We start from the raw sequence: 23985 nt of genomic DNA on the forward strand, positions 1-23985 counted from the left end.
TCCCACAGATCACCTGTCTAACTGTCCCACAGATCACCTGTCTAACTGTCCCACAGATCACCTGTCTAACTGTCCCACAGATCACCTGTCTAACTGTCCCACAGATCACCTGTCTAACTGTCCCACAGATCACCTGTCTAACTGTCCTACAGATCACCTGTCTAACTGTCCCACAGATCACCTGTGTGGACGTCTGGTCACCCTGTCGACCAGAACAGATGATTTCAGACTGTAAGGGGTTAATAAGTGTGTGTGTGTGTGTGTGTGTGTGTGTGTGTGTGTGTGTGTGTGTGTGTGTGTGTGTATGTAGGGGGTGTGGTTTGTTATGACAAATACTGTGCTTTCTATGCCCCCCTCTCTCCCTCTCTCCCTCTCTCCCTCTCTCTCTCCTCCCTCCCTCTCCCCCTCTCTCCCTCTCTCTCTCCTCCCTCTCTCCCCCCCTCTCCCCCTCTCTCCCTCTCTCTCTCCTCCCTCTCTCCCCCCCTCTCTCCCTCTCTCCCTCCCTCTCTCTCTCCTCTCTCTCTCCCTCTCTCTCTGAGTTGCTCGGGTCAGTCAGAGTTGGAAACATGTCGCGGAGGAAACAGCTCAAACCACAGCAGCTCTTCCAGACTGATTTATCTCTGAACACTGGTGAGTTATTTCAGCTGTTTGTTGTGATTCTTTCTGTTTGTCTGTGGATGAAACACAAAATGATCTTTATTTCTCTTTATCTTCTTTAATATTCTTAATATACCATGTGGGCTAATGAGGTCACTATGTATAAAAGTAGTAATCAGATAATCTATAATGATATTTGTATCACAGACCTTTACAATAGTCCTATAATATATAAATACTACTACTGTTACTGCTGTATAGTGTGATAGTAATCACTCACATCCTTTGTGTACAGTTGTGCTATGATACACTATACTATACTATAGGGGACAAATCTGTATTACTATTGTTTTCTTGTATGATTGATTGATTGTAACTTATTTCATTTCGAGAGTTTAATCTGTTTAATTGGAGCTTGAATCAAATCTGCAACACATTAAAATGTGAATTCTTGTATGTACGTATGTATATAGGCTCATTCTAAGTGTTAAGATTGCAATTAATTCTTAATTAAAACATTTTGGTCATTTGCAGAGTTCACTCAGGTGAGAAATTGGTTCTAATGTTACATGACTTTCAGACAACTCTTAAATTAAGATGTTCTTTTTTTGTTGCTGGTCAATTCACTCAACTTTTAAAAGGCGAGAGTAGAAAACTGAAAGACTTAATAGATTGTTTCAGTCATCCTTTCATTCCTTTGCTACAGAGACAATTATGAATGTTGAGAAAATGTTCCAGAAAAGTGAAGTGGCAAAATGGCAGAAATGATTTTCCCCCTTTGTTTTTATCTGTTTCAGAAGATGTGTCTGTCAGTTTGGAGTCTCCTTCTGCAGTGGATCGTGCTCATGTCTGCAGCCAATGCTGTGCTGAGTTTAGTGCGCTATCAGACCTGGAACAACATCAAAGAGATTGCTCTCCAAATCCTCCAGTTCTGATTGTGAATGAGGATGAAGATCTGCTGTCCGGCAGCAAAACTCCTCCTGCAGCCTCATTACTGGCCAGCCCAGCAGGGGAGCTGGGAGAAACTGTTAATAACTTTGAAAACTGCAACACCACATCACAGGACAGATCCAACAAAAGTGCAGAATTCATGGATTATTTCAGCAGCAGAAGCAGCCGTAGAAGTGTTGAAAGCCCAGGGAGCAACAGCAGCAACCACAGCGTCGCCGGCACTGAATGCACCTCAGTTTTCCCAGAATCTGTACCTCCACCTCCACCTGGCTGCTCAGCCGACCAAGGAGGACACTCCTGGATGAGGAGCAACGTTATTATTGAAAACCTTGAGAGCACTAAAGTGGCCGTGGCTCAGTTTTCACAGCTGACGCCGTCAGACAGCTGCCACAGTAAGACTGCCATCTCGTCTCTGCTGCAGCAGCTCCTCGCCCTGCAGATACAGCAGATCCACCAGCTGCAGCTAATTGATCAAATCCGTCACCAGGTAATGTTGGTTGCTTCTCACCAAGCCGAGATCCCAGAGACCCTGGTGATCTGCACCAAAGACCTGTCACCTTCAAAGCCCACCAGTCAGCTCAAGGCTCTCAGTGCTCATCTGTCCCAGCAACTAGCTGCAGCTGCTGGGATAGCCAAATGCTTATCAACTCAGTCTGCTAGCATAAGCGACTTCAAGCATTTTACAGCCACTGAGCTGCTAAATCAAAGCCAGTCTGACTGCAAAAATGGGCTCTCAGGCTCAGAGTCCCCACAAGCTCTAAGTAAACTCATGACGACAGCAGTTCACAAGCACGTTTCCAAGAAACAACACATGGACTGCGGTTCCTCTGACGCCCAACTTAATATCTTGTCCAGAACCAAGATGTCCTCTCTGATGTTTAGCAAGAACTGCTTCACCAGTAAGACCTCTGACAACTCCCACTTACCTCAACCTTCATCTAGCAGTGAGCACACAGCTTCAGCTTCTATACCAAACATCAGTGCGATTGTTGAGGACCTAGATGCCTTGGCAGCCTTGGCCCAACAGAGGAAATGCAAGAATCCGATGCTTTCTGCACCCACGTTGTCTTTGAAAGAGTCTCTTTGCAAACGCAAATGCAGATTTTGCGCCAAAGTTTTTGGGAGGGACAGTGCCTTGCAAATTCATCTGCGATCACACACCGGAGAGCGGCCGTACAAATGCAACGTGTGTGGCAACAGGTTCTCCACCCGGGGGAACTTAAAGGTTCATTTTCAGAGGCACAAAGAGAGGTACCAACACATCCAAATGAACCCGTATCTTATCCAAGAGCATCTGGACAACGTCCAAAGCAATGCTGGAGTTCCTGCTGCCAGATGGTTTGATGGGCCATCATCCCCACCTACAATGACCTCTGGTTCCCTGGAAGAGTCAGACTCAACAAACCTGTCCTCCCTTATCAAGAAAGAGGAGAACCCTATCTCACTACCCATTCCCCTTCTTCAGGGTGATCCATACTTTGATTCAGCGGCAAGCTCGGACTTCAAGTCAAAAGCAAACCCTACAAAAGCCTCTGATTCAGTGGAGACTGGGCAGCAAAGAACAATGAATCTTCCAAGCGAAGATGTAAAACCATCTTTTAACTTAGTCTCTAAAATGATGACCACAAAGTCAGAGGAGTCAGCCAGTGTCATACCCAAATCATTCGCCCATCCACATTCTAACTTATTTTCAGGATTTCTTTCGTTAAAATACTCGGACAACCCTGCTCTCCAGCTGCCATCAGACACCACTGGCAAAGGAGTGTCAGACCCAAACGAGTGCGTCATCTGCCACCGCATACTCAGTTGTCAGAGTGCCCTGAGGATGCATTATCGGACGCATACAGGGGAGCGTCCATACCAGTGTAAACTGTGTGGCCGAGCTTTCACCACCAAAGGAAACCTGAAGACACACCAAGCCGTTCACCGTGCCACAGTCCCACTGAGGGTTCAGCACTCGTGCCCCATCTGCCAAAGGAAGTTTACGAACACTGTAGTCTTGCAGCAACATGTACACATGCACATGCAAGGTCACTTACCCAATACCAACCATGCAAAGCAGAAATACTCAGTGGATGGTAATGAAGGATTTGGGGATAAAACCAAACTGAATCACAGGCATAACATTTTAGACAACAATAATGGGGGCTTTCGTGGCAAAAGATTGTCCAGACTCAATTCCTTAGCCATCCAACTGTCTCCATCTCCGTTTAATAAAAATCTAATGGATGCTAACAAGAAGACAAGTTATCAAGGGCCACATGGGGAGCTGCAGCTCAAATGGATCAAAACGGAGAGGCCAGAAGGATCAAATGAGGAATGTGTTCAAACAAACAACCAACCGGCCGCTGAAAGTGGTCATTGGGTTGGCACATTCCCCACGTCTGACAGTTCAGCCCCCACACGGTCTCTCTCCCCTAATGGCCAAGCGTCAATGTACTTTAAAACTGCAAGGCTTGACAAACCGTTCCAGGTGTGGCTCGACTCCACCACTTTAACACTTCGTGCATCTGCCACAGCGTCCAGTGACCTAAAGTTATTCAACCACGCCGTGGACTCTTCAAGCTTGATCTACGAGCTTAGAGATAAGGGGGCCCTGAAGAACACTTACTGCGACATATGTGGAAAGAATTTTGCCTGTCAAAGTGCCTTGGATATCCACTACCGGAGCCATACCAAGGAGAGGCCATTTATCTGCACAACATGCAACAGGGGCTTTTCCACTAAGGGGAATCTCAAGCAACACATGCTCACCCATCAAATGAGGGACTTCCCGCCACACCTCTTTGAGCCCTCCAATCCTAGCCAAGCCCCCAACCACAACGGCTCCATCTTGTCCATGAGCTCACCAGCTGTAAAGACGGAGGTGACTGATTTCCTGAACTTTAGGAATGGCAAGGATCATTCTGGTCATTCACAGAGCTCCTCCGTTTATGGATCCCCTGTATTTACCGCAGCGCCACCTCGGCGGACGCCCAAACAGCACCACTGCAAGACTTGTGGGAAGAGCTTCTCATCCTCCAGTGCTCTGCAGATCCATGAGCGGACTCACACCGGGGAACGGCCATTTGCCTGTGCTGTCTGTGGACGAGCGTTCACCACCAAAGGAAATCTAAAGGTTAGTTTCACCTGTATACTTTTAGGTCTCACAGATTAACAAGAGTTCTGTTTTTGTTTCCATCGAACCTTTGTGTCAGACCGTGTCCAAGTGTCCAACCCATATACAGGCGATACAATGAACAGCTGGTTCAACTGTCAGTACCACCGCTGAACTGCAGCCTCCTACCAAACATATAAAAATCCCGACGTTTGGTATCCGAAGTGGTGTTGCTTTTAAAACACAGTGGAAACACAACACAACACAGAACTGAGAACCTTACAGGTTCTTACGAGGTCGGGTCATGGGAAGCTCCAGGTTGTGTTAACTGAAGTCCATGTGGTGGAAAAGACCCATTTGGCCTCTGCATTAGACACACTATGTATTCAATCATACCAAATCTTTTTTCTGGCACACTTTATGGTATGGTAGTATGGGTAATGGGGAAATTTTCATGTTACAGCAGCAACAATTGAACAGGGAGAGTGAAAAGAAGCAATAGTAGAAGAAAAAACAGCAATAGCAAATAAATATAAATATAAATATAACAGTGATCACCTGGTTTATAGAGCGGTTTATCACAACGTTAGCTAAAGATGGATAATACCAAGCAGCTAATACCTGACTAAATCTTTTTAATTTTAAATCCCGCCAAGAATTAGAGGATACGTGACCCCTGCTTTCAGTCCCATATGGTCTAGCGGTTAGGATTCCTGGTTTTCACCCAGGCGGCCCGGGTTCAACTCCCGGTATGGGAATTATGATTTAAACCAAGCTTAAACCAGCATAAAATATGGGAATTTAACAACAAATCTTTAAAACAAAGTGCAAAACAGGAAGGCTTGCTTAGTTGTGATTGGACAGTGGCTGTTCTTGGGAAGAGATATCACCACATCCGGGATCGTAACCAATGACTTCCCTCTTGCAGGTTCATATGGGAACTCACATGTGGAACAGCGCCACCAGTAGGAGAGGCCGCAGACTTTCTGTGGACAGATCATCATCAGCGGGATTCGGCGCTCGTCTGGTTAAACTTCCCGAGCCGCCGCAGAAGAATCCAGCGATGGTCTCCAACAGCGGACAGTCGGTTTACCACTGGAGCCAAAGTCCGGAGGTTTTCTCGGCAGGTTTGAGGATGAATGATGTTTGTGTGATTCAGGGCGGAGGTGTGTCCTTCTCCTCGGGACACGAAGGACTGACGAGAACACCTGTAGGAGGCGCTGGTGTCGGTCACCAGACTGACCGCAGCGGCCCTCTGGTTATCAATGGGAGGAGTTACTGCTGATTCACTGATTAGATGGAGGGAACAAAAGGAAGAAACAATTTTTAGGAGCATTAATACTGCAGAAGTCTTAATGCTGCGTTAATGGGCATTTGAAATGTACGTAAAATGTTAATTTATTGAATGCAAAGTTCACATTCTTTTGTTTTGCATGAATTTACAGCTGACATACGTAACATGTCAGTATACAGAATAATGTCATCATGTGCAATAGATTTTTAAACATAACGATTAGTGTGATTGTCTGCAAGTTATCTCTGTTTTTAAGTCTTACTGAACAAAAATCATTTTATAATTTGGGTTGTGTTGGGTTTCTCTTGTTGTGTTACTTTCTCAATTATAACTACTGACTTGTTGACAACCAAAACAGGCCCTTGTATTTTATTCCAAGTTTTAAAGACTGTCGTCATTCAGAAAGAGGTAGAAACTAAACATGTCCCACGTTCCCATACCGGGAGTTGAACCCGGGCCACCTGGGTGAAAACCAGGAATCCTGACCGCTAGACCATATGGGATGTTTTGTAATTAACCCTTCTCTTGATTTCTTGATGTATTCTTCACACCTACAGACAGCCTTTATTTCTTAACTCTGTTAACTCGATTCATTTCCTACGATGAAGATTTGAAAAGACAACAGGACAGGAAGTTCATACTACTACTGAAAAGCTGAATTGTAAACCTGTGTGACCGGGCTGTAGGTGAGCTATAGTTCATCCTCACCTCAAGGAGCAGCAGTGTTTGACCACTGGTGGCGCTATAGAGCAATAATTTGATGAGCAGGTGTGAGTTCCTGCTACAACGACCTGACACATTAACCAGAAACACAGTCCGAAGACTCAAAACAAAGACAAACTGAGTCTTTACCTCTTTATTCCACTTTTCCTCCCACTTCTAAAACAGTTCTAGTTTTAGATTTTGGTCTGTGTTCTTGAAATGGCTTCGTTTCTGCAGCTGTAGCACGTTTCTGCTAATGGAAATGTGTCGGAGCGTATAGATCTATAACATGTCTGTAACAACTGACATGTGATCAGCAACATAACAACGTAACAACAGGACAGTCAGGGTCTGTGGTTAGTTCAGGTGTCTGTAATAACAACAGGACAGTCAGGGTCTGTGGTTAGTTCAGGTGTCTGTAATAACAACGGGACAGTCAGGGTCTGTGGTTAGTTCAGGTGTCTGTAATAACAGCGGGACAGTTGGGTGTTTGTGGTTAGTTCAGGTGTCTGTAATAACAGCGGGACAGTCAGGGTCTGTGGTTAGTTCAGGTGTCTGTAATAACAGCGGGACAGTCAGGGTCTGTGGTTAGTTCAGGTGTCTGTAATAACAACGGGACAGTCAGGGTCTGTGGTTAGTTCAGGTGTCTGTAATAACAACGGGACAGTCAGGGTCTGTGGTTAGTTCAGGTGTCTGTAATAACAGCGGGACAGTCAGGGTCTGTGGTTAGTTCAGGTGTCTGTAATAACAGCAGGACAGTCAGGGTCTGTGGTTAGTTCAGGTGTCTGTAATAACAACGGGACAGTCAGGGTCTGTGGTTAGTTCAGGTGTCTGTAATAACAGCGGGACAGTCAGGGTCTGTGGTTAGTTCAGGTGTCTAATAACAGCGGGACAGTCAGGGTCTGTGGTTAGTTCAGGTGTCTGTAATAACAGCGGGACAGTCAGGGTCTGTGGTTAGTTCAGGTGTCTGTAATAACAGCGGGACAGTTGGGTGTTTGTGGTGAGTTCAGGTGTCTGTAATAACAGCGGGACAGTTGGGTGTTTGTGGTTAGTTCAGGTGCCTGTAAAACAGTGGGACAGTGGAGTGAAAGGTTAGGGTTGAGGTCAGATGAACCCTAACATATGCATATACAGTGGGGCAAAAAAGTATTTAGTCAGCCACCAGTTCTCCCACTTAAAAAGATGAGAGAGGCCTGTAATTTTCATCATAGGTACACCTCAACTATGAGAGACAGAATGGAGGGAAAGAATCCAGAAAATCACATTGTAGGAATTTTAAAGAATTTATTTGCAAATTATGGTGGAAAATAAGTATTTGGTCAATAACAAAAGTTCATCTCAATACTTTGTTATATACCCTTTGTTGGCAATGACAGAGGTCAAATGTTTTCTGTAAGTCTTCACAAGGTTTTCACACATTGTTGCTGGTATTTTGGCCCATTCCTCCATGCAGATCTCCTCTAGAGCAGTGATGTTTTGGGGCTGTCGCTGGGCAACACGGACTTTCAACTCCCTCCAAAGATTTTCTATGGGGTTGAGATCTGGAGACTGGCTCGGCCACTCCAGGACCTTGAAATGCTTCTTACGAAGCCACTCCTTCGTTGCCCGGGCGGTGTGTTTGGGATCATTGTCATGCTGAAAGACCCAGCCACGTTTCATCTTCAATGCCCTTGCTGATGGAAGGAGGTTTTCACTCAAAATCTCACGACAGTTGATTTCTTCACACCAAGCTGCTTACCTATTGCAGATTCAGTCTTCCCAGCCTGGTGCAGCTCTACAATTTTGTTTCTGGTGTCCTTTGACAGCTCTTTGGTCTTGGCCATAGTGGAGTTTGGAGTGTGACTGTTTGAGGTTGTGGACAGGTGTCTTTTATACTGATAACGAGTTCAAACAGGTGCCATTAATACAGGTAACGAGTGGAGGACAGAGGAGCCTCTTAAAGAAGAAGTTACAGGTCTGTGAGAGCCAGAAATCTTACTTGTTTGTAGGTGACCAAATACTTATTTTACCGAGGAATTTACCAATTAATGCATTAAAAATCCTACAATGCTGATGTTGTGTTCAGGGCTGATGTTGTGTTCAGGGCTGATGTTGTGTTCAGGACTGATGTTGTGTTCAGGGCTGATGTTGTGTTCAGGGCTGTTGTGTTCAGGGCTGATGTTGTGTTCAGAGCTGATGTTGTGTTCAGGGCTGATGTTGTGTTCAGGGCTGATGTTGTGTTCAGGACTGATGTTGTGTTCAGGGCTGATGTTGTGTTCAGAGCTGATGTTGTGTTCAGGGCTGATGTTGTGTTCAGGGCTGATGTTGTGTTCAGGACTGATGTTGTGTTCAGGGCTGATGTTGTGTTCAGGACTGATGTTGTGTTCAGGGCTGATGTTGTGTTCAGGGCTGATGTTGTGTTCAGAGCTGATGTTGTGTTCAGGGCTGTTGTGTTCAGGGCTGATGTTGTGTTCAGAGCTGATGTTGTGTTCAGGGCTGATGTTGTGTTCAGGACTGATGTTGTGTTCAGGGCTGATGTTGTGTTCAGGGCTGATGTGTTCAGGGCTGATGTTGTGTTCAGGGCTGATGTGTTCAGGGCTGATGTTGTGTTCAGGGCTGATGTTGTGTTCAAGGCTGATGTTGTGTTCAGGGCTGATGTGTTCAGGGCTGATGTTGTGTTCAGGGCTGATGTTGTGGTCCGGCTGATGTTGTGTTCAGGGCTGATGTTGTGTTCAGGGCTGCGTGTTCACCTCTGACAGCCGAAGCCTCGGTCCTCCGTGGTCACAGCCAGAGTGATGAGTGCTCAGCTTCCACACAGAGAACTAAAGCCTGAAACAAAACGGGCACAAAGCCTCTCAAAGATGGATATCTCTGACAGACACACAGAGAAAAATGCAGCACACAGACTCCAGACTGTTTCACTTTGAATGTTGTAGTGAAATACAGACACTCACTCCTTCTCGTCACATTATATGACGTTATTTTACTCAAGTACTTTAGTGCAGTTTTGAGGTATTTGTACTTCATGTGAGTGTTTCTCTCTACTCCATCCATTACACCACTGCAGGGATCAGCCAGGCTACACTGAAGATCAAGATTAAATACAAAATATAAGCTTAGTTTATCAAACGTGATGCATTACAGATGAATTATAGACACTAATTTAATCAGAACACAGGAGTTGATGGTTTATTGACGCCTTGATCGGTTCTAGTTTGTGTTTTGTGTGACTTTGGTGAAGATTTGACTCTCTTGATGATACAACAAGCTTTTAAAACACACTTGTTTCTAATCTTTTTGTTTTTTGACGTAAGATTTTCCCACTAAACTTCTCACATGGCTTCATCTCAGCAGCTGATATTAGATGATATCTAACATATCGGAGTGTTTCTCAGTCCTGCATGTCGCTGATGTTTCTGATCGACTTGGATCGTTCTCAGGCGTCTGGGTGATCACGTGGATCAGGTGTGTCTCAGAGATCACACTGATGAACAGATGAATGATATGACGACCACGATAAGATTTATGTGGGGACCCTCTGGAGGGGCCCGACCCCCAGGTTGGGAACCACTGGACTCCACCAGTGACATGGATTAACTATCTGATAATGACACACAGATATATACTTGAGGTACTTCTACTTATTATTTGCATATATACTTTTATATTATATATTATATACAGTATTTCTACATGAGTAAAGGGTCTGAGTGCTTCTACTTTATTTCTTAAAGACTTATAAGTCTTATAAATACACCATTTAGCACAGCATGTTCTCAGCAATCATTTCAAACAAAAAGGCATTTTCTAGAATATTATTAAATGTCTTAATTATTTCTTCTTCAGGTGAATGTCTCGTAGGATCCAGCGTGTGCTGTTCAGTCTGGCTGATGAGGCCGGTTTGTCTTACTGCCACGTTAAATCTCACGTGAATCTATAAAATCACAATTATGTGGTTTAAACAGGACAAATGAACAGGAGAGAACAGTGCAACTGCAGAGGGACTATTTTCAGCGGCGGATTAATCCACATTCGCTGCTCAATTGAGCGTTTGGTGCAGCAGGACGTGTGTGTGTGTGTGTGAGTCTAAATCCACTACAGAGTGTCTGAGGACGACTTCTAAAATCTCACTAAAGTAGCTGCTTGCCGTCATGGTGATATCACAGTGTGACCACAACCAGCAGCAGAAAAGCCTGGACATCCACAGAGAGCAGTCACACCCTGCTGCCTGTCCTTATTGTGTTCAGATGTGCAGTGTGTGTGTGTGTGTGTGTGTGTGTGTGTGCATGTTGGTGGTACATGTCAGAGGCGGCACAATGCTCCCGGCGGCTTACTTAAAAAAAACAACAACAATAAAACAAAGGTGCTTTTCTAATGATTGCATATTTCACATCAAAACTGCTCGGCTCAGCATGTTGTTTGCAAGAAGGCATTTCCTTTGTGAGCATTTCAGCAGTGATCACCGCACTTTTGTTACCCCGACAATGGAAATATTCAATAACAAGAAGACCTGCCAAATATGCGACGGGCTGAAAATCTCCCTGTCCCACCCGGACGCCCCGAACGCCACCCCCCACCCCCACACACACACACACCGGCCCCCCAGCGGAGCCCCCCTGTCCGAGGGTAACAGCGTGATTCTGGCTGCACAGGTCATGTGTGATCAGAGAGCAGAGGCTCGGCTCTGTGCACCCACTTCCTGTCAGGTTTGCAGAGAAAACGTCACCAGTTGGAGCTCAGTGTGGATTATTTAGTGTCAGACATAGTTTCTCTCCTTCACACCGCTGGTTGTGTCCGAAGATCAACATCATTAAAAACACACTCAGATGATTCAGAGGAAAAACAAAGCAAAGCTTCACACCTGAGAAGCTGCAACCAGGAAACATTTTACTGGAAATTAATATCATACAATCTTCACCTATTGACTTATTGATGAATCAACCGTTGACAGTTTACCCTGCAGAACACAGGAGCTGCTGGTCGACCACTGCCTCGGTCAGTTAGTGTTAACTAACCCTTTAAAACCAGACCAAAGTCACATGAACTGTGAGTTCTGTGAGGTAAAATCACTGTTTTTGTCAATGGAGTCTGGTGGCTTTGTCTGTCTGTTGTCTAATCGATGAATCGACTGATATTTTCAGCTGCTCTTGTACATTTGTGTGTGTTTTATTTGCAAAACTCAATTGCTGAAAGTGTCATGAAACCTCCATGTACTGATAGACTTGTGTCTCAATAGATATATGATAGAAAAACAACAAACAAACCAGGTATGAATTAATATATTAAAGGCATTTCGTCATGTGTTTCTATGGAAAAACAAACAGACGGGAGTGTGTGAAGATATACGGGGGGGAACTTTGTGGTGTTTTTTAAAGAAAATGTTGGTGATAATCAATAAATCAAACACTGGAGAGGAGGATTTATATATTCACCTGTTTTTTTTAAATTAATTATGATGTTTTCTGTTTATTATCATCATCTTCTGTCCTCTTCACTTGTTAGGGTTACTTCCCATTATCCCAGCCTGGTGAAGGTGCTCGTGCACAATGACAAACACAAAGACGTCCAGATATCATCACGTATGATCACAAACCTTTAATGTAAATATGCAAAACTTCCCACGTGAGGCGGCTCGTCTTCAGAGGGGCCATGAATCATCCGGGTGTCACCAAATATTAATCAGTCACAGCTGCTCTGAAATATTCACGTCCTCGTTCCAAACTGTGTCCATTACTGGTTCATACTTTCTGTCCTTATCACCAGTTCACACAGTCGGCCTGAGAGCTTATCTCTGCTGTGCACCATCATCATCCTCACCATCACCATCACCATCATCATCGCCGTCCCTGAACGCAACACCCAAGATCACACAAGGACAAAAGAACAGGAGTAATAAGACAGAGAGGAAGAATAAAGAGCAGGAAGGAGACTCAAACATCTGTCTGTCCTCCTCGCTTTTATATTGTCTCCCAGCAGGAAGCTTGACAAGCAGCAGTGAGTACTTCAGGGACTTATTTTGCCGGGGCTGCCTGTTCAGTATTTCCACCTTTATTTCCGTATTTCTGCCAATTCCTTTATTTTTGCTGTAGACTGAAAACATTTGGGTTTGACATCAAAAGATGAATATGAGACAAGAGTTATTGCAAACAAAGGATTTGCAGCTAAATATTTAGTCTTTTCACGTTAATCTATTTTAAGTCTTATCTGTTCCAATATTTTTGCTCGCCTAAAAATTTGGTGTTCCGTTACAAATAATGATATCTTCTAAGTTGTGTGTCAGATCCAGATGTAAACACCTGGAAATAAAAGCTGAAATGTTGATCTCTTGTCTCATATTCATCTTTTGATGTCAAACCCAAATGTTTTCAGCAAAAATAAAGGAATTGGCCTCACTGTTCCAATACTTTTGGAGGGGAGTGTAGATTAACCCTTTAAAGCCTGAACCATTCCAATTTTTTGAAACTGGAGTGTTTATCGAAATTACAAAAATATAATATATATATATTTAAAAGTTAATTTGTATAATTTTTTCTACATCCGGCATTTTTTTGCAATTTATTGCTCACAGTTTGTTCATCTTAAACAAACAAACACATATAAAACACAGATAAAATACAAAAAAACACTATGATACACTAGGCATTAAAGGGTTAAACTGCATAATAGTATAAAAAGTCGTTTTAAAAAAAAGAAGCATTTTGAAATGATTTTCAGAAATAGCTGTTGTGTTGCCCTCCTCAAAGCCACCAGACTCCATTGACAAAAACTGTGATTTTACCGTGCAGCACACAGGAGCTGCTGGTCTACTGCTTCCTCAATCAGTTCATTTTTTTGTGTCGTTATTTGACTTTGGCGTTAACTAACCTTCTAAAATACCAAAAAACACTCAAACTCTTCTGCCTTAGTTGTTTTAAATGGTTAGTGAACACCCATGGTCTGCAAGCTAAAATCCCTGTTTTAGTGAATGTAGTCTGGTGTGTGTGCTGTTTGTGGTTAAACCAAAAGGATCTTCCAGGTCTCTCTCTGTAGGGATCCTTTCCATGATGCTGTCACACACTTAGAATAACACTCTGAGCCTGTCAGTCACTTCTATTTGCCAACATACAGTTCACCATCACCTTGAGTCCACCTGGCCCAGTGTCACCTCTGAAGGTAAAACATGTCAAAGGCCTCCAGCTTCCCCACGAAAGAGCAAGAGCCAAAGATTTGAGTGTCTGTGTGGTCGCTTCCTGTCTCTATTTAGTCATTTTCTGTCTTTATTTAGTCATTTTGGGTCTCTTTGTTTGTTTTTGTGTCTCATTTTGGTCGTTTTTTGGTTCTTTTTGCTCGTTCTGCGTCTCTGGTTGTTTTTTTGTCTCATTTTGGTCTTTTTTTGGTCATTATTTGTTTCTTTTTGGTCGTTTTGAGTCTCATTTTGGTCGTTTTTTGTTTGTTTTTGGTCGTTTTGTGTCTCTTTTGGGTCATTCTGTGCTTCTCTTTGGTCAGTGTGTCGGTTGGTTGTCAGTTTTTGTCTCTTTATGGTTGTTTTCTGTCTCTTTGGGTTGTTTTCTGTCTATTTTTGTTGTTTTCTGTTTCTTTTTGCTCACTTTGTCTGAAACTGTCTGTGGGGAAATGTGATTGACATACTTCACCTTTGCCGTTCAGCCAGAAAAGGTTGAAACCCACTGCATTAAAGAAATCACAATGATGCTTTTTTTTCTTTGTCCATCTTCTCTCAGCTAAAGCGTCGGTCCGTCAGCTGACTGAGCGTCTCACTGTACGCCTCCAGAACAAACAGAGACCTGTGCTCCTCTCCAGCTGGTACAGACCAACAGAAATGTATAAAAACGATAAATAAATGCATCGAGCTCCAGCCTGCTTTGTTAAAACAACAAGGCCTCAGAGAAAAATGCCTTTGTTTCCATCACAAGCGCTCGTTCATGTGCTTATTTTCTGCATGAAAGAGACACTGATGTTCACAGACTGACGATTGTTTCATAAATGGACACCAGTGTGCAGAGAACGGCTGCTCCTGCATTATGACTCACGGACTGTTAATGCCGTCTGACATTCCTAATATTGGTGCAAACATATTCACCAGGAGCCTGTTTTTATATCTTATATTCCTTAAAATAACCTTAGAGTTACATCAATCTCTTTAACGAATGTCTAAACATCTGAAACTTCTTCTTCTTTTACTTTTTTTGTGCTTTATTTAATGAAGTAAAGTTCTAAATCTCCTTTTTAAATTGCAGAAACACAGAACAACAAACACACAGATAAACAGACAATGGATGAGTTTATAATATATATAATATCTGAAATAAACTAAAACCAGAACATGAACTAACTGTGGAGGCATTTTGTTATGGTCACAGCTTCATTTCTAAAAAAATAAGATTTAAACTATTTTATATCTTAAAACCATTTAAGGATTAAAAACACTTTAAAGACTTTAAAGTCACACCAAGTCTCAGGTTCTCTGTAGGGATCCTTTCATAATGCTGTCACACACTATCTTTAAAAATATTTTGGTGTCACCATCCAGAAACAGCTGTTGTATCACTGTTCACCAGACTCCATTAAGAAAAACGGTCATTTTACATCGGGGGTTGCTGGTCTACCGCATCACAACCAGTTTGTGTTATTGTATGACTTTGGTATTTCCACAGGTTAGGTAAGATTTAACAGAATATTTGTGTAACACACAAGAGGACACAAACTAACCAGTCAAGGCAGCGGTAGACAGGCGCTCCTGTATGAAAGGAGCTAAAATCAGTGTTTTAGTGAATGTAGTCTGGTGTGTGTGCTGTTTGTGGTTAAACCAAAAGGATCTTCCAGGTCTCTCTTTGTAGGGATCCTTTCCGTGATGCTGTCACACACTTAGAATAACACTCTGAGCCTGTCAGTGGATCAAACAAGCTCTTCTAGTGGTGATCTACTGTGATTAATTTAATTAAAGATTACATTACGACCATTGCAGCCTGTCTACCAGTCACACCTGAACATGTAAAAATACTCTCTGTTCAACATTAAGCTGAAACATGAGGCCTGAGGAGCCATTTTAATGACTGAGTGCAACAAAACTCCAAATCACAACTTATTTTCCCACAAAAACTGCACTGCTCTTTTTGAATAAAGTCAGCAGCTTTGTACCTTTTTTAAAATGAAACAAAGCTCCTCAGTTATCAGCTTCAGGACTGTTTGAGTAGATTAAAGGATATTTCTCTGACAGATGGACCTGATATAAAAACAATAACACTGATCACTTGGAGCTCTGCTGACCTGGACTTCAGACAATCAAACGGTACTTTGAAAAACAGCCACAACATGAAGATGAATGAGTTGATCCTTGATAGCAAAGCTCTGATTTCTCCTGATCTCCTGATCCTGATCAGCCTGATCAAACTGTCTGACTGTGAGAGATGAAATAAAACGTCCCTTGAACGTGTCTCCACCCAGAGGAGCAGAGAGGAACGGCACCTGAAGGCAACACGTCTGTGAATATGAGTGAGGGAGGATGACAGCACTGCAGACTGTGTGGAGGGAAGAAGAAGAAGGAGAAGGAGAAGGAGAAGGAGAAGGAGGGGAGCGTTTGTTTTAACCCGAGCTGACTGTCAGGAGCCTGCAGGGTCAGACGGGTGGAGGTTAGACCGACTCTTCACGTCTCCTCAGGTGAGTCGCTCATGATTTATCACATAAATTCACTTTGAGCTCTGTGGCACTGAGGGGCTCAGCTGCTGTGGTAAACTCCACCCGTCTGGTGTGTTTGCCTCCATAAAACAAACGCTGAGCTACATGTTGGATCAGTGTGAGCAGCTTTAAACACATTTTTACCGGTTTAATAATCTAAACACCAGTGTGCCACCGTCCTGCTCGGTAGTTTCACTTCCTCCACACACACTCTGTTTTTCACTCTTGTTCTCTGGTATGAATCTGAACTTCCTCTTCTGACAACACACACACACACACACACACACACACACACACACACACACACACACACACACACACACACACACACACACAGCAGTGGTAAGTAAAATACTTGCACTTTACTACATTCATTTCCTGCTGCCTTTACTTCTTCCACATTTCAGAGGGAAATGATTGATGACTTTTCACTGAACTGCATCATGAATACTTTTACTTTAAGTACATAAAACTCACTTGTACTTCAGTGAGGTCGTCAGAGGAGGACCTTTACCTGTTTACCTTACAGTGTGGTATTAGTCTGGCTAACCAGTACTTGCTGTCTGTCTCACCTCAGTAACCCCGCTGACTTCCAGCAAGCTAAAAGACACCTAGACAGTCGTGGAGTCTGCTCCAACCTCCTGCTGCACCACCCATGAATCAGAGAACAACATTTATTTAACTCTGATTGTCTCACGTCATAATCCAGAGGTGGATGCTGGATCTTGCTGACCTCTCTCTGGAGGTCACACCCAGCTGGTAGGAGACAAGGCTCCTCCCTCCAGACACTGAAACAGAAAGGTGAGACAGACTCTGAAGCCTTCACGCTTCACGCTGAGCGGTAAGAGACTTTTTACTTCAGTCACTGTGATAAACATCCTAAATCATGAGTGAGTGAGGAACAGACCTGCTGGTCGATGTCAAAGAAGGTGAACTAAAGATGTTCTCTGTGTTGTGGATCAGCTGTTTGGCCGTGATGGCAGAACCAGAGCCAGAGAGGGACGCTGAGGACCCGGCTGGGGCGGATCTGTTCTCTCCTGACGCAGGTTTCTGACCCGATTATTAACCTGCAGCTTCTTCTTGAAGTTTAATTCTGCAACATATTTCAACAACATGTTTCACATGAAGACAAGAAAACACGTTAGAAAATACCTTTAAATACAGTAATAAGACACATAGACGATAGAAACCAAAAACAAGACGGGCGTGTTTGATTGAAGGAAAGCAACAGACCTGCTCAGTTAAAGGAACAGTTCAACATTTTTGTGACACACACTCATTCACTTCCTCACAGCCTGACACACAGTCTGTAAAGTCTCTAGACCGTCACCAGCTCTCCTCACGCACGGTTCACTTCTTACAAATGAGTCTTTTACTTAAGTAACTTTTGGATTAAGTACTTTAGCTCATAATGGAGTATTTTCAACCATATAAAGATCTATAGAGAGGGAAAATGAATATCTAACAAAGCCGTTTGGATGAAGTGTCTGAGTATTTGTGTGTGTGTGTGTGTGTGTGTGTGTGTGTGTGTGCAGACGAACCCCCCACTTGTTCCAGTTTGACCACCAAGGAGCTGCAGCAGAACCTGCGGGAGGTGAAGAAGAGGGAGCGACCTGTCAGGCTGCTGTTTGAGATCCCGTCCACTCGTATCATTGAACACAGTTTGTCCAAATATGTGGTGAGACACTAAAACACACACACACACACACACACTTCCCCACATCTCAGTGATATTTATATAATTAAAGGAATTTTAAAAAACCAAAAAATACAATAAATTCAGTGTAAAGCGTGTCTTCACGCTGATTATAAAGCTAAAGCTAGCGGCTAGTTAGCTTAGCATAAAGACTGGAAACGAATGGAAACAGCTAGCCTGGCTCAGCTCCCACTGCTAAACCGTTGTTGTAATGTTTCTTCTGTCCCGTTTGCTTCCAGGTCTACCAGGTGGTGGTGATGCGCTCCGGCAGCTTTGATTCCCACCGTGTGTCGGTGGAGCGCCGTTACAGCGACTTTTCCCGCTTCCACCACCAACTGCTGGAGGAGTTCAACGAGGAGCTGGAGGAGGTGGTTCTCCCCCGCAAGCTCCTCACCGGGAACTTCTGCCCCGAAATCATCTCGGAGCGACGCCTGGCCCTGCAGGACTACCTGGCTAAACTCTACGCCGCCCGCTGCGTCCGACATTCGCCTCATTTCCCCAAGTTCTTCACCGAGCAGGAGCAGAAACGAGCGCACGGCCTCCTGCGAGCGGGCCAGTTTGGGCCAGCCGTGGAGCAGCTGCGGACCATCTTGGAGATCGAGGAGAAGCTGTTGCCGTGGCAGAAGCCCACCCTGACCGTACCCACTCTCTCCGCCCTCGCCGTCTGCCACCGGGACCTGGAGGAACCGGAGCAGGCGTTCGTCGCCGCTCAGAGGGCCCTGCCTCCGGTGAGACGCTACGGGCTGAAACACCACAGAGCCGCACTGCTGGAGCTGCTGGTGGATCTGGGCTATCAGCTGGGACGTCCCGTGGCTCAGCTTCAGGAGGAGCTGAGCGTCCTGAGAGACGCCGAGAGGGGGAAAGTGTCCCTCCGCTCTCTGAAGGAGTTGGTGGTCCAGGACTTCCTCTGATGACGCCAAACACCAAAGAGCCTGAAGAGTGAAGCCGATGCTGAAGAGCCTCAAAGCTGCTTCCTCTCTAATGTCCAGCAGGGGGCGACTCCACTGGCTCCAAACAGGAAGTCTGATTGGATGGAAGTCAATGAGGAAATGAACTGAACATTTTCCTGATGATGTCTCATTTAGTTCATTTAGAGGAAAATACACCAGGAAGTGAGAGGGCTTTAGGGCGGGGCTTCCTGCTCACTAACCAATCAGAGGAGGTCTTTGTGGAATGATGTCACTTCTGGCTCCAAAAAAAACCAAGATGTCTACGCCCATGAAGCCAAACTTGAGGCTTCAAAATGGCGTCACGGTGGCCACGTCCACTTCGGTTATACGACCTCTGAGCTGAAGCTGAAGCTTAGTCGTCACTTTATTAGGGACAGAAGAGTCACTGAGTCTGACGTGACGGCAGAAAGTCATTATCAATCGATCAGTTATCATTTAATTTATAGAATATAAAAGATCCCAGATCCCAAATGATGTCTTCAAAGTGTTTGTTTTGTCCCAAACTCATAATCATGGCTCCGCTGTAATCAACCTGACAAACCGTGCTGATACAGGCCCAGATCAATGTGATTGATTACAGGTCAAACTGATCAGTGACTATGAATCTGTCAGCTGCACTAAAGTAAATGTTTTGAATCTCTTCTTTCCTCGAGTTTCCTTGAGTGCTGCTCGTCTACAGTCCTACATGTTCTACACATCATGTAGAGGAACTGATGTGTCGTCCTGTTTCTGCATTTTCAACACAAATTAGTCAACAAACTGTATTTCAACAGTTTCAACACAACTGGAACTGGAATCCCCAAAAACACCACACTTGCCCAACCAACTTCACTTTTCTTCTAAAGTGAGTACGATACAGACAGAACTTGAGTAAAAGACACACAACATAAAGGTTCAGTCAGCAGGATCACAATCATATTTATTGCTAAATAAGATTTCACATACAAGGAATTGTTTTAGGTGCATAACAATTAATGTAGTAAGAGATAATAAGAAAACAATAAATTCAAAATATATTTTAAAAATGAGTCAAATAAGTGATTTGATAATGAAACTCTGTACAGTTTGGGCAGGAATGTGTAAACCTTCACAGTATGAAGTATATAAGTCACATAACTAAAGCACTCGTACAGCTAATGAGGTGAAATATAAAGTAGTACAGCAACACCACAGAATATTAAAAATACTATAGGATACAGAAGGTCACACACAGATTGTGTTTAAATTGAAGTTGGTTTAATTTAATGTATTTATTGTCTATTTATTCATCACTTTTGATGCCTTAAACCAAAGTGCAGAGAATTGTTTTGCTTCTTTCTGTACTGAAATAATGAACATACTGTAGACTAATCTTAATAATAGAATTTGTGTTCCTTGAAAATGTTATTCACAAGAAATTATTCAGTCAATCTTCTTGTTTTCAAAAATAAAGATGATTTTATTAGACGCTATTGAAGATCAGTGACATCACAGGTAGATTAGCCGGACTGCTAACTGCTAAAAGCTGCTCGGCGCTCGGCTGCTTCTGTCTGAGCGGGTTAACGGCAGCTGCGTGGAGCAGCGGCGGCTCGTGGTTTGGGCTGAAAACGGATTCTTCAGACGCTCAAACCCTCCTGTAGTTTAGTTTGTCACCCGTAAACCCTTCAGCGATGGCGAACGACTCTGTGAAACTCTCCAAAAACCTCTTACGCATGAAGGTAAGTGAAGCAGTTTTTGCTAGCAAAGCCGTGTTTTAGCTAGCTTTAGCTCTCAGGGTAGGCTCCTCCAAACTTCACTCAGAAATCTGACAAGAAAAAACTTCGTGCTGGTTTTGAAACCGCTAATTTAGGTAATCTTGGACTGGATACATGTTTATGTTACCTTTTGAACCAGTTATTAATTCGGCATGTAACTGAGCTACCAAATGTGCCTGAAACTCAATAAAGTCACCAAATAATCTCACTCACATCAGTTTCAGCTGTTACATGTGGATGTGTAGTTTACATAGTGTAGTTACAGTTCAGAATCAGGTTCTGTGGATGAGAGGGAAATGTGTTTTGCTGATTTAAATATATTAAACCATATTATTACCCACCAACCCCTCTAAGATAGTTGTTTCTCATTAAATAAAGTGGGATCTGGTGTGTCTCCACAGTTCATGCAGAGGGGCCTGGATGCTGAGACGAAGAAGCAGCTGGAGGAAGATGAGAAGAGAATCATAAGTGATGAACACTGGTATCTGGACCTGCCAGAGCTCAAAGCTAAAGAGTACGTGTCAAGTTCTACCTGTGAACGGCCTCAGTGCTGCAGTTGAGAACGTCTCACCAAACTCCATTCAGAAATGCTATGATTTAATTGTGATATGTTAATTGTCACACATGCACACCCATTAAATCTTTATCTACGGGATATTCGTGAACAGAAGAGTTCCCTGGTAATTTCAGCATCAATATTGCCACCAAGCCATCTTTTAATCCAGGCAATGGAAGGAGTCACAGGACAGTTTCTCTGTGGTTAGGTGTATGCTGACGTTTAAATTCACTAAAATTGCTATGAGGTTTTGTATGTAGTAATCACTAATGTTTTAGATTCAGAGAAGAAGACTAAACTTAATTTAGTTTAGACAAGGTGCAGTACTGTTTCTGTTTTAAAGGGATAGCTTAAGTTATGACATCTTTGGTGGCTGTTATTTGTGTTGCACCAAGAGGTCTTTCTAATAATTGTTTTTTTTTGTTTCCTCTTTCAGGAACTTGATCATAGAGGAGAAGAGTTTCGTTCCCTTTGAAGACCTGATGTACGGTCGCATTTCCTTCAAGGGTTTCAATCCAGAAGTCGAGGTCTGTTTTAATTTATTATGTATGCTGTTTAATGAGGACTTATCTGCATACGTTACATTCAGGGACACCATATAATGTTTTAATAGTCAGGGCTGAAAAAGATTTAGCTCCAAAATACTAAGAGCTAAGAAACCTGTTTTTGTTTTGCTCTGCTTCTGCATCACATAACAACCTCACAGCTCTCATGTTGTTATTTTTTTAAAACCTGTTTTAATATTTGGTAAACTGAAATATGCGTCACATTCTGCGTCCACAGCTACAGCAGGAACTACTGCGGAGAGCTGAGCAGAACAAATATAGTTATTTATAGAGTATACTAAACATTCATTAAAATATCAGAGCATCTAACAAACATGAAATTGTCCTGAAAATGAGAGAAATGCCTCTCCTCTCTCAGCAAACATCACCAGTCAACAAATTAAGGGCATTTAATTCAGCTCCAGCTTATTGGACCGCCTGCAGATACAAGCTGGACTAGTTTTATGTTGTTCTTAGGCTGCAGGTATATGTTTTTATTTATATCAAGGTCAACTACTTTTTAGTAGTTGACTTTACAGAGTAGTGCTTTACAGAGCCTCTTCAGAGTTTGGTGTTTTCCTTTAGTATTTCTTTTTGTAGTTCTATAACTTCATATATGCAACAAACTATAGTTCTGTTATATGTAGTATAACTATATATAAAATTTTAAGAGTCAAATAGGTTTCGCGGCTCCAGATGAATGTTCTTTGGCTCTTGCAGACCTCTGATGTCCACAGTGAAATGAAAACCTAAACGTCTGTAAAGCACCATGAGTCTTTACTAAACAAACACTGACCTGAGATGTGATTATCAGGGTTTAATGTCACTGATTAAACTGTTCCTGCCTCTTCCTGATCTCTAATGCTGCAGAGACAAATGCAAAACATTCCTTAAACATTAAGCTGCAAAAACCAAATGCTTCACGTCCCGTCTGAATGTGGGGGGGCGCTGACGGCTCTCACTGTTGTGTGTCCGCCACAGAAACTGATGGCGCTGATGAACCCGAAGAGCGAAGAGGACAAACAGGAGGAAGAGGAGATCAGCAGGATGCAAACGGACGTCACGGATGAAGAAATGGCCCTGAGGTAAAAACAGGAAGTGCTTCTGGCGGCTCGTTTTATTCAGGATCAGACGGATGAAATGTTTCTTTAGCTTTAAAGGAAAGACGGGATGAATATTTAACTGCTTTTTCATTGACAGCGAGTTAAACTAAGCTAAATGTTTCCTGCTTTAACGTACTAATGTAAAGAGTTTCCTGTGAAATGGTTAAAGAGTGGACTTATAAAGGATCATATAAAGGTTTCTAACTATTTAACGGGTTATTCTCTGCATTCAGGAGGAATCTCTAATTCTTTCTTTCTTGCCGTTCGTTCCCTCTTCAGGTACGAGAGTCTAGTCGGAAGCATGAGGAAGAAGTTTGCAAAGAAGCGCGAGAGAGCGGCGGCAGAAGAGGAGGAAGACATCAACCAGAATGTTGTGGAAACGAACCCAAAGAAAGTGTTCATGAAGCCTCAGGACTGACGTCAGTGTATTTTTATATATCAGTGACTCTTTTTTTACATCTGTGTTTCTATAAACTACACAGAGAACGTCTGACAGTTGTGGAGCAGCGTGGACGGTGTTTTTAAGGCGTATTGGATGTTGTACATCCTGTCTGTTTTTTTAAAAGAGATGTATCTGTGAGATGCTGAGTGACGAGCAGAGTGTTTTTACAGTCATTAAATGCATCGCTCAGCGTATTCATGTCGTACGTCTGTGGTTTCTTTAAAAGCTCTTAAAGAAATAGCTCAGCACCTTAAGAAAGACACATTCATGTCTGTTTAGCAAATCTGAACACAAACGAGACACAAAATGTTAATCTGGGTGCTTTAGAGTTGCTGGGAGGTGGAGCAACAGGCTAGCTGTTTCCAGCCTTTGTGCTAAGCTAACTAGCTGTAGCTAGTCTGTAAGCTACAGCCGTTAGAGTGGAGTTGATCTGAACATCCAACTCTCAGGGGTTTTTAAAGGGTTTGAAAAGAGTGTTGAGCACTAAAAGTGTTGGAACTGGTCCAGTAGATCAATCAATCTTTATTTATATCGCGCCAATTCACAACAGCTTTATCTCAGGACGCTTTCCATAAAGAGCAGGTCTAGACCAAACTCTTTAATTAGAGAAAGACCAACGATTCAGGAATTCAACATTAAGGATTCAAGAATTCCCACATGAGCAGCAT

General features: G+C 43.2%; 3 protein-coding genes and 2 non-coding genes across 8 annotated transcripts; 4 read left to right on the forward strand and 1 right to left on the reverse strand.

Moving 5' to 3' along the window:
• The first annotated feature begins 566 nt into the window (after nt 1-566).
• sall1b (spalt-like transcription factor 1b) lies at nt 567-5930 on the forward strand. The gene is made up of 5 exons (XM_070830402.1): nt 567-630; nt 1395-3037; nt 3284-3496; nt 4022-4666; nt 5574-5930. Exons 1-5 carry the CDS (start codon nt 567-569, stop codon nt 5928-5930), a joined length of 2922 nt encoding a protein of 973 aa, XP_070686503.1.
• On the forward strand, nt 5332-5403 carry trnae-uuc (transfer RNA glutamic acid (anticodon UUC)). Its single transcript has one exon. It is a non-coding gene; the product is annotated as a tRNA-Glu (tRNA).
• Nucleotides 5931-6370: 440 nt separating the features above from the next.
• On the reverse strand, nt 6371-6442 carry trnae-uuc (transfer RNA glutamic acid (anticodon UUC)). Its single transcript has one exon. It is a non-coding gene; the product is annotated as a tRNA-Glu (tRNA).
• Nucleotides 6443-16146: 9704 nt separating this feature from the next.
• snx20 (sorting nexin 20) lies at nt 16147-19581 on the forward strand. 4 transcript variants are annotated; one of them, XM_070831000.1, is made up of 5 exons: nt 16147-16274; nt 17002-17133; nt 17256-17338; nt 17828-17970; nt 18228-19581. In XM_070831000.1, exons 3-5 carry the CDS (start codon nt 17269-17271, stop codon nt 18897-18899), a joined length of 885 nt encoding a protein of 294 aa, XP_070687101.1. In that variant the 5' UTR covers nt 16147-16274; nt 17002-17133; nt 17256-17268; the 3' UTR covers nt 18900-19581. The 4 variants fall into 4 exon arrangements, with proteins under 4 accessions (XP_070687101.1, XP_070687103.1, XP_070687102.1 ...); XM_070831002.1 differs by having other exon boundaries at nt 17002-17093; XM_070831001.1 differs by lacking the exon at nt 16147-16274 and having other exon boundaries at nt 16884-17133.
• A 901-nt stretch (nt 19582-20482) lies between these two features.
• mphosph6 (M-phase phosphoprotein 6) lies at nt 20483-23511 on the forward strand. Its single transcript, XM_070831235.1, has 5 exons — nt 20483-20635; nt 21073-21185; nt 21664-21754; nt 22754-22857; nt 23155-23511. The coding sequence occupies exons 1-5, from the start codon at nt 20588-20590 to the stop codon at nt 23291-23293; spliced, it is 495 nt and encodes a 164-aa protein (XP_070687336.1). The 5' UTR covers nt 20483-20587; the 3' UTR covers nt 23294-23511.
• The last annotated feature ends 474 nt before the right edge of the window (nt 23512-23985 follow it).

The sequence above is a fragment of the Pempheris klunzingeri genome, chromosome 5 (assembly GCF_042242105.1).
Source record: "Pempheris klunzingeri isolate RE-2024b chromosome 5, fPemKlu1.hap1, whole genome shotgun sequence".
In the NCBI taxonomy this organism is placed as follows: domain Eukaryota; kingdom Metazoa; phylum Chordata; class Actinopteri; order Acropomatiformes; family Pempheridae; genus Pempheris; species Pempheris klunzingeri.

Bases quoted from the DNA above. Each gene is read 5' to 3' on its own strand.
- sall1b (XM_070830402.1), top strand. From the start codon at position 567: ATGTCGCGGAGGAAACAGCTCAAACCACAGCAGCTCTTCCAGACTGAT. The intron at 631-1,394 runs GTGAGTTATTTC...TATCTGTTTCAG, and splicing joins TGATTTATCTCTGAACACTG to AAGATGTGTCTGTCAGTTTG. The intron at 4,667-5,573 runs GTTAGTTTCACC...TCCCTCTTGCAG, and splicing joins CCACCAAAGGAAATCTAAAG to GTTCATATGGGAACTCACAT.
- snx20 (XM_070830999.1), top strand. From the start codon at position 17,233: ATGTTCTCTGTGTTGTGGATCAGCTGTTTGGCCGTGATGGCAGAACCA. The intron at 17,339-17,827 runs GTTTCTGACCCG...GTGTGTGTGCAG, and splicing joins TCTGTTCTCTCCTGACGCAG to ACGAACCCCCCACTTGTTCC. The intron at 17,971-18,227 runs GTGAGACACTAA...GTTTGCTTCCAG, and splicing joins ACAGTTTGTCCAAATATGTG to GTCTACCAGGTGGTGGTGAT.
- mphosph6 (XM_070831235.1), top strand. From the start codon at position 20,588: ATGGCGAACGACTCTGTGAAACTCTCCAAAAACCTCTTACGCATGAAG. The intron at 20,636-21,072 runs GTAAGTGAAGCA...GTGTCTCCACAG, and splicing joins AAAACCTCTTACGCATGAAG to TTCATGCAGAGGGGCCTGGA. The intron at 22,858-23,154 runs GTAAAAACAGGA...TTCCCTCTTCAG, and splicing joins GATGAAGAAATGGCCCTGAG to GTACGAGAGTCTAGTCGGAA.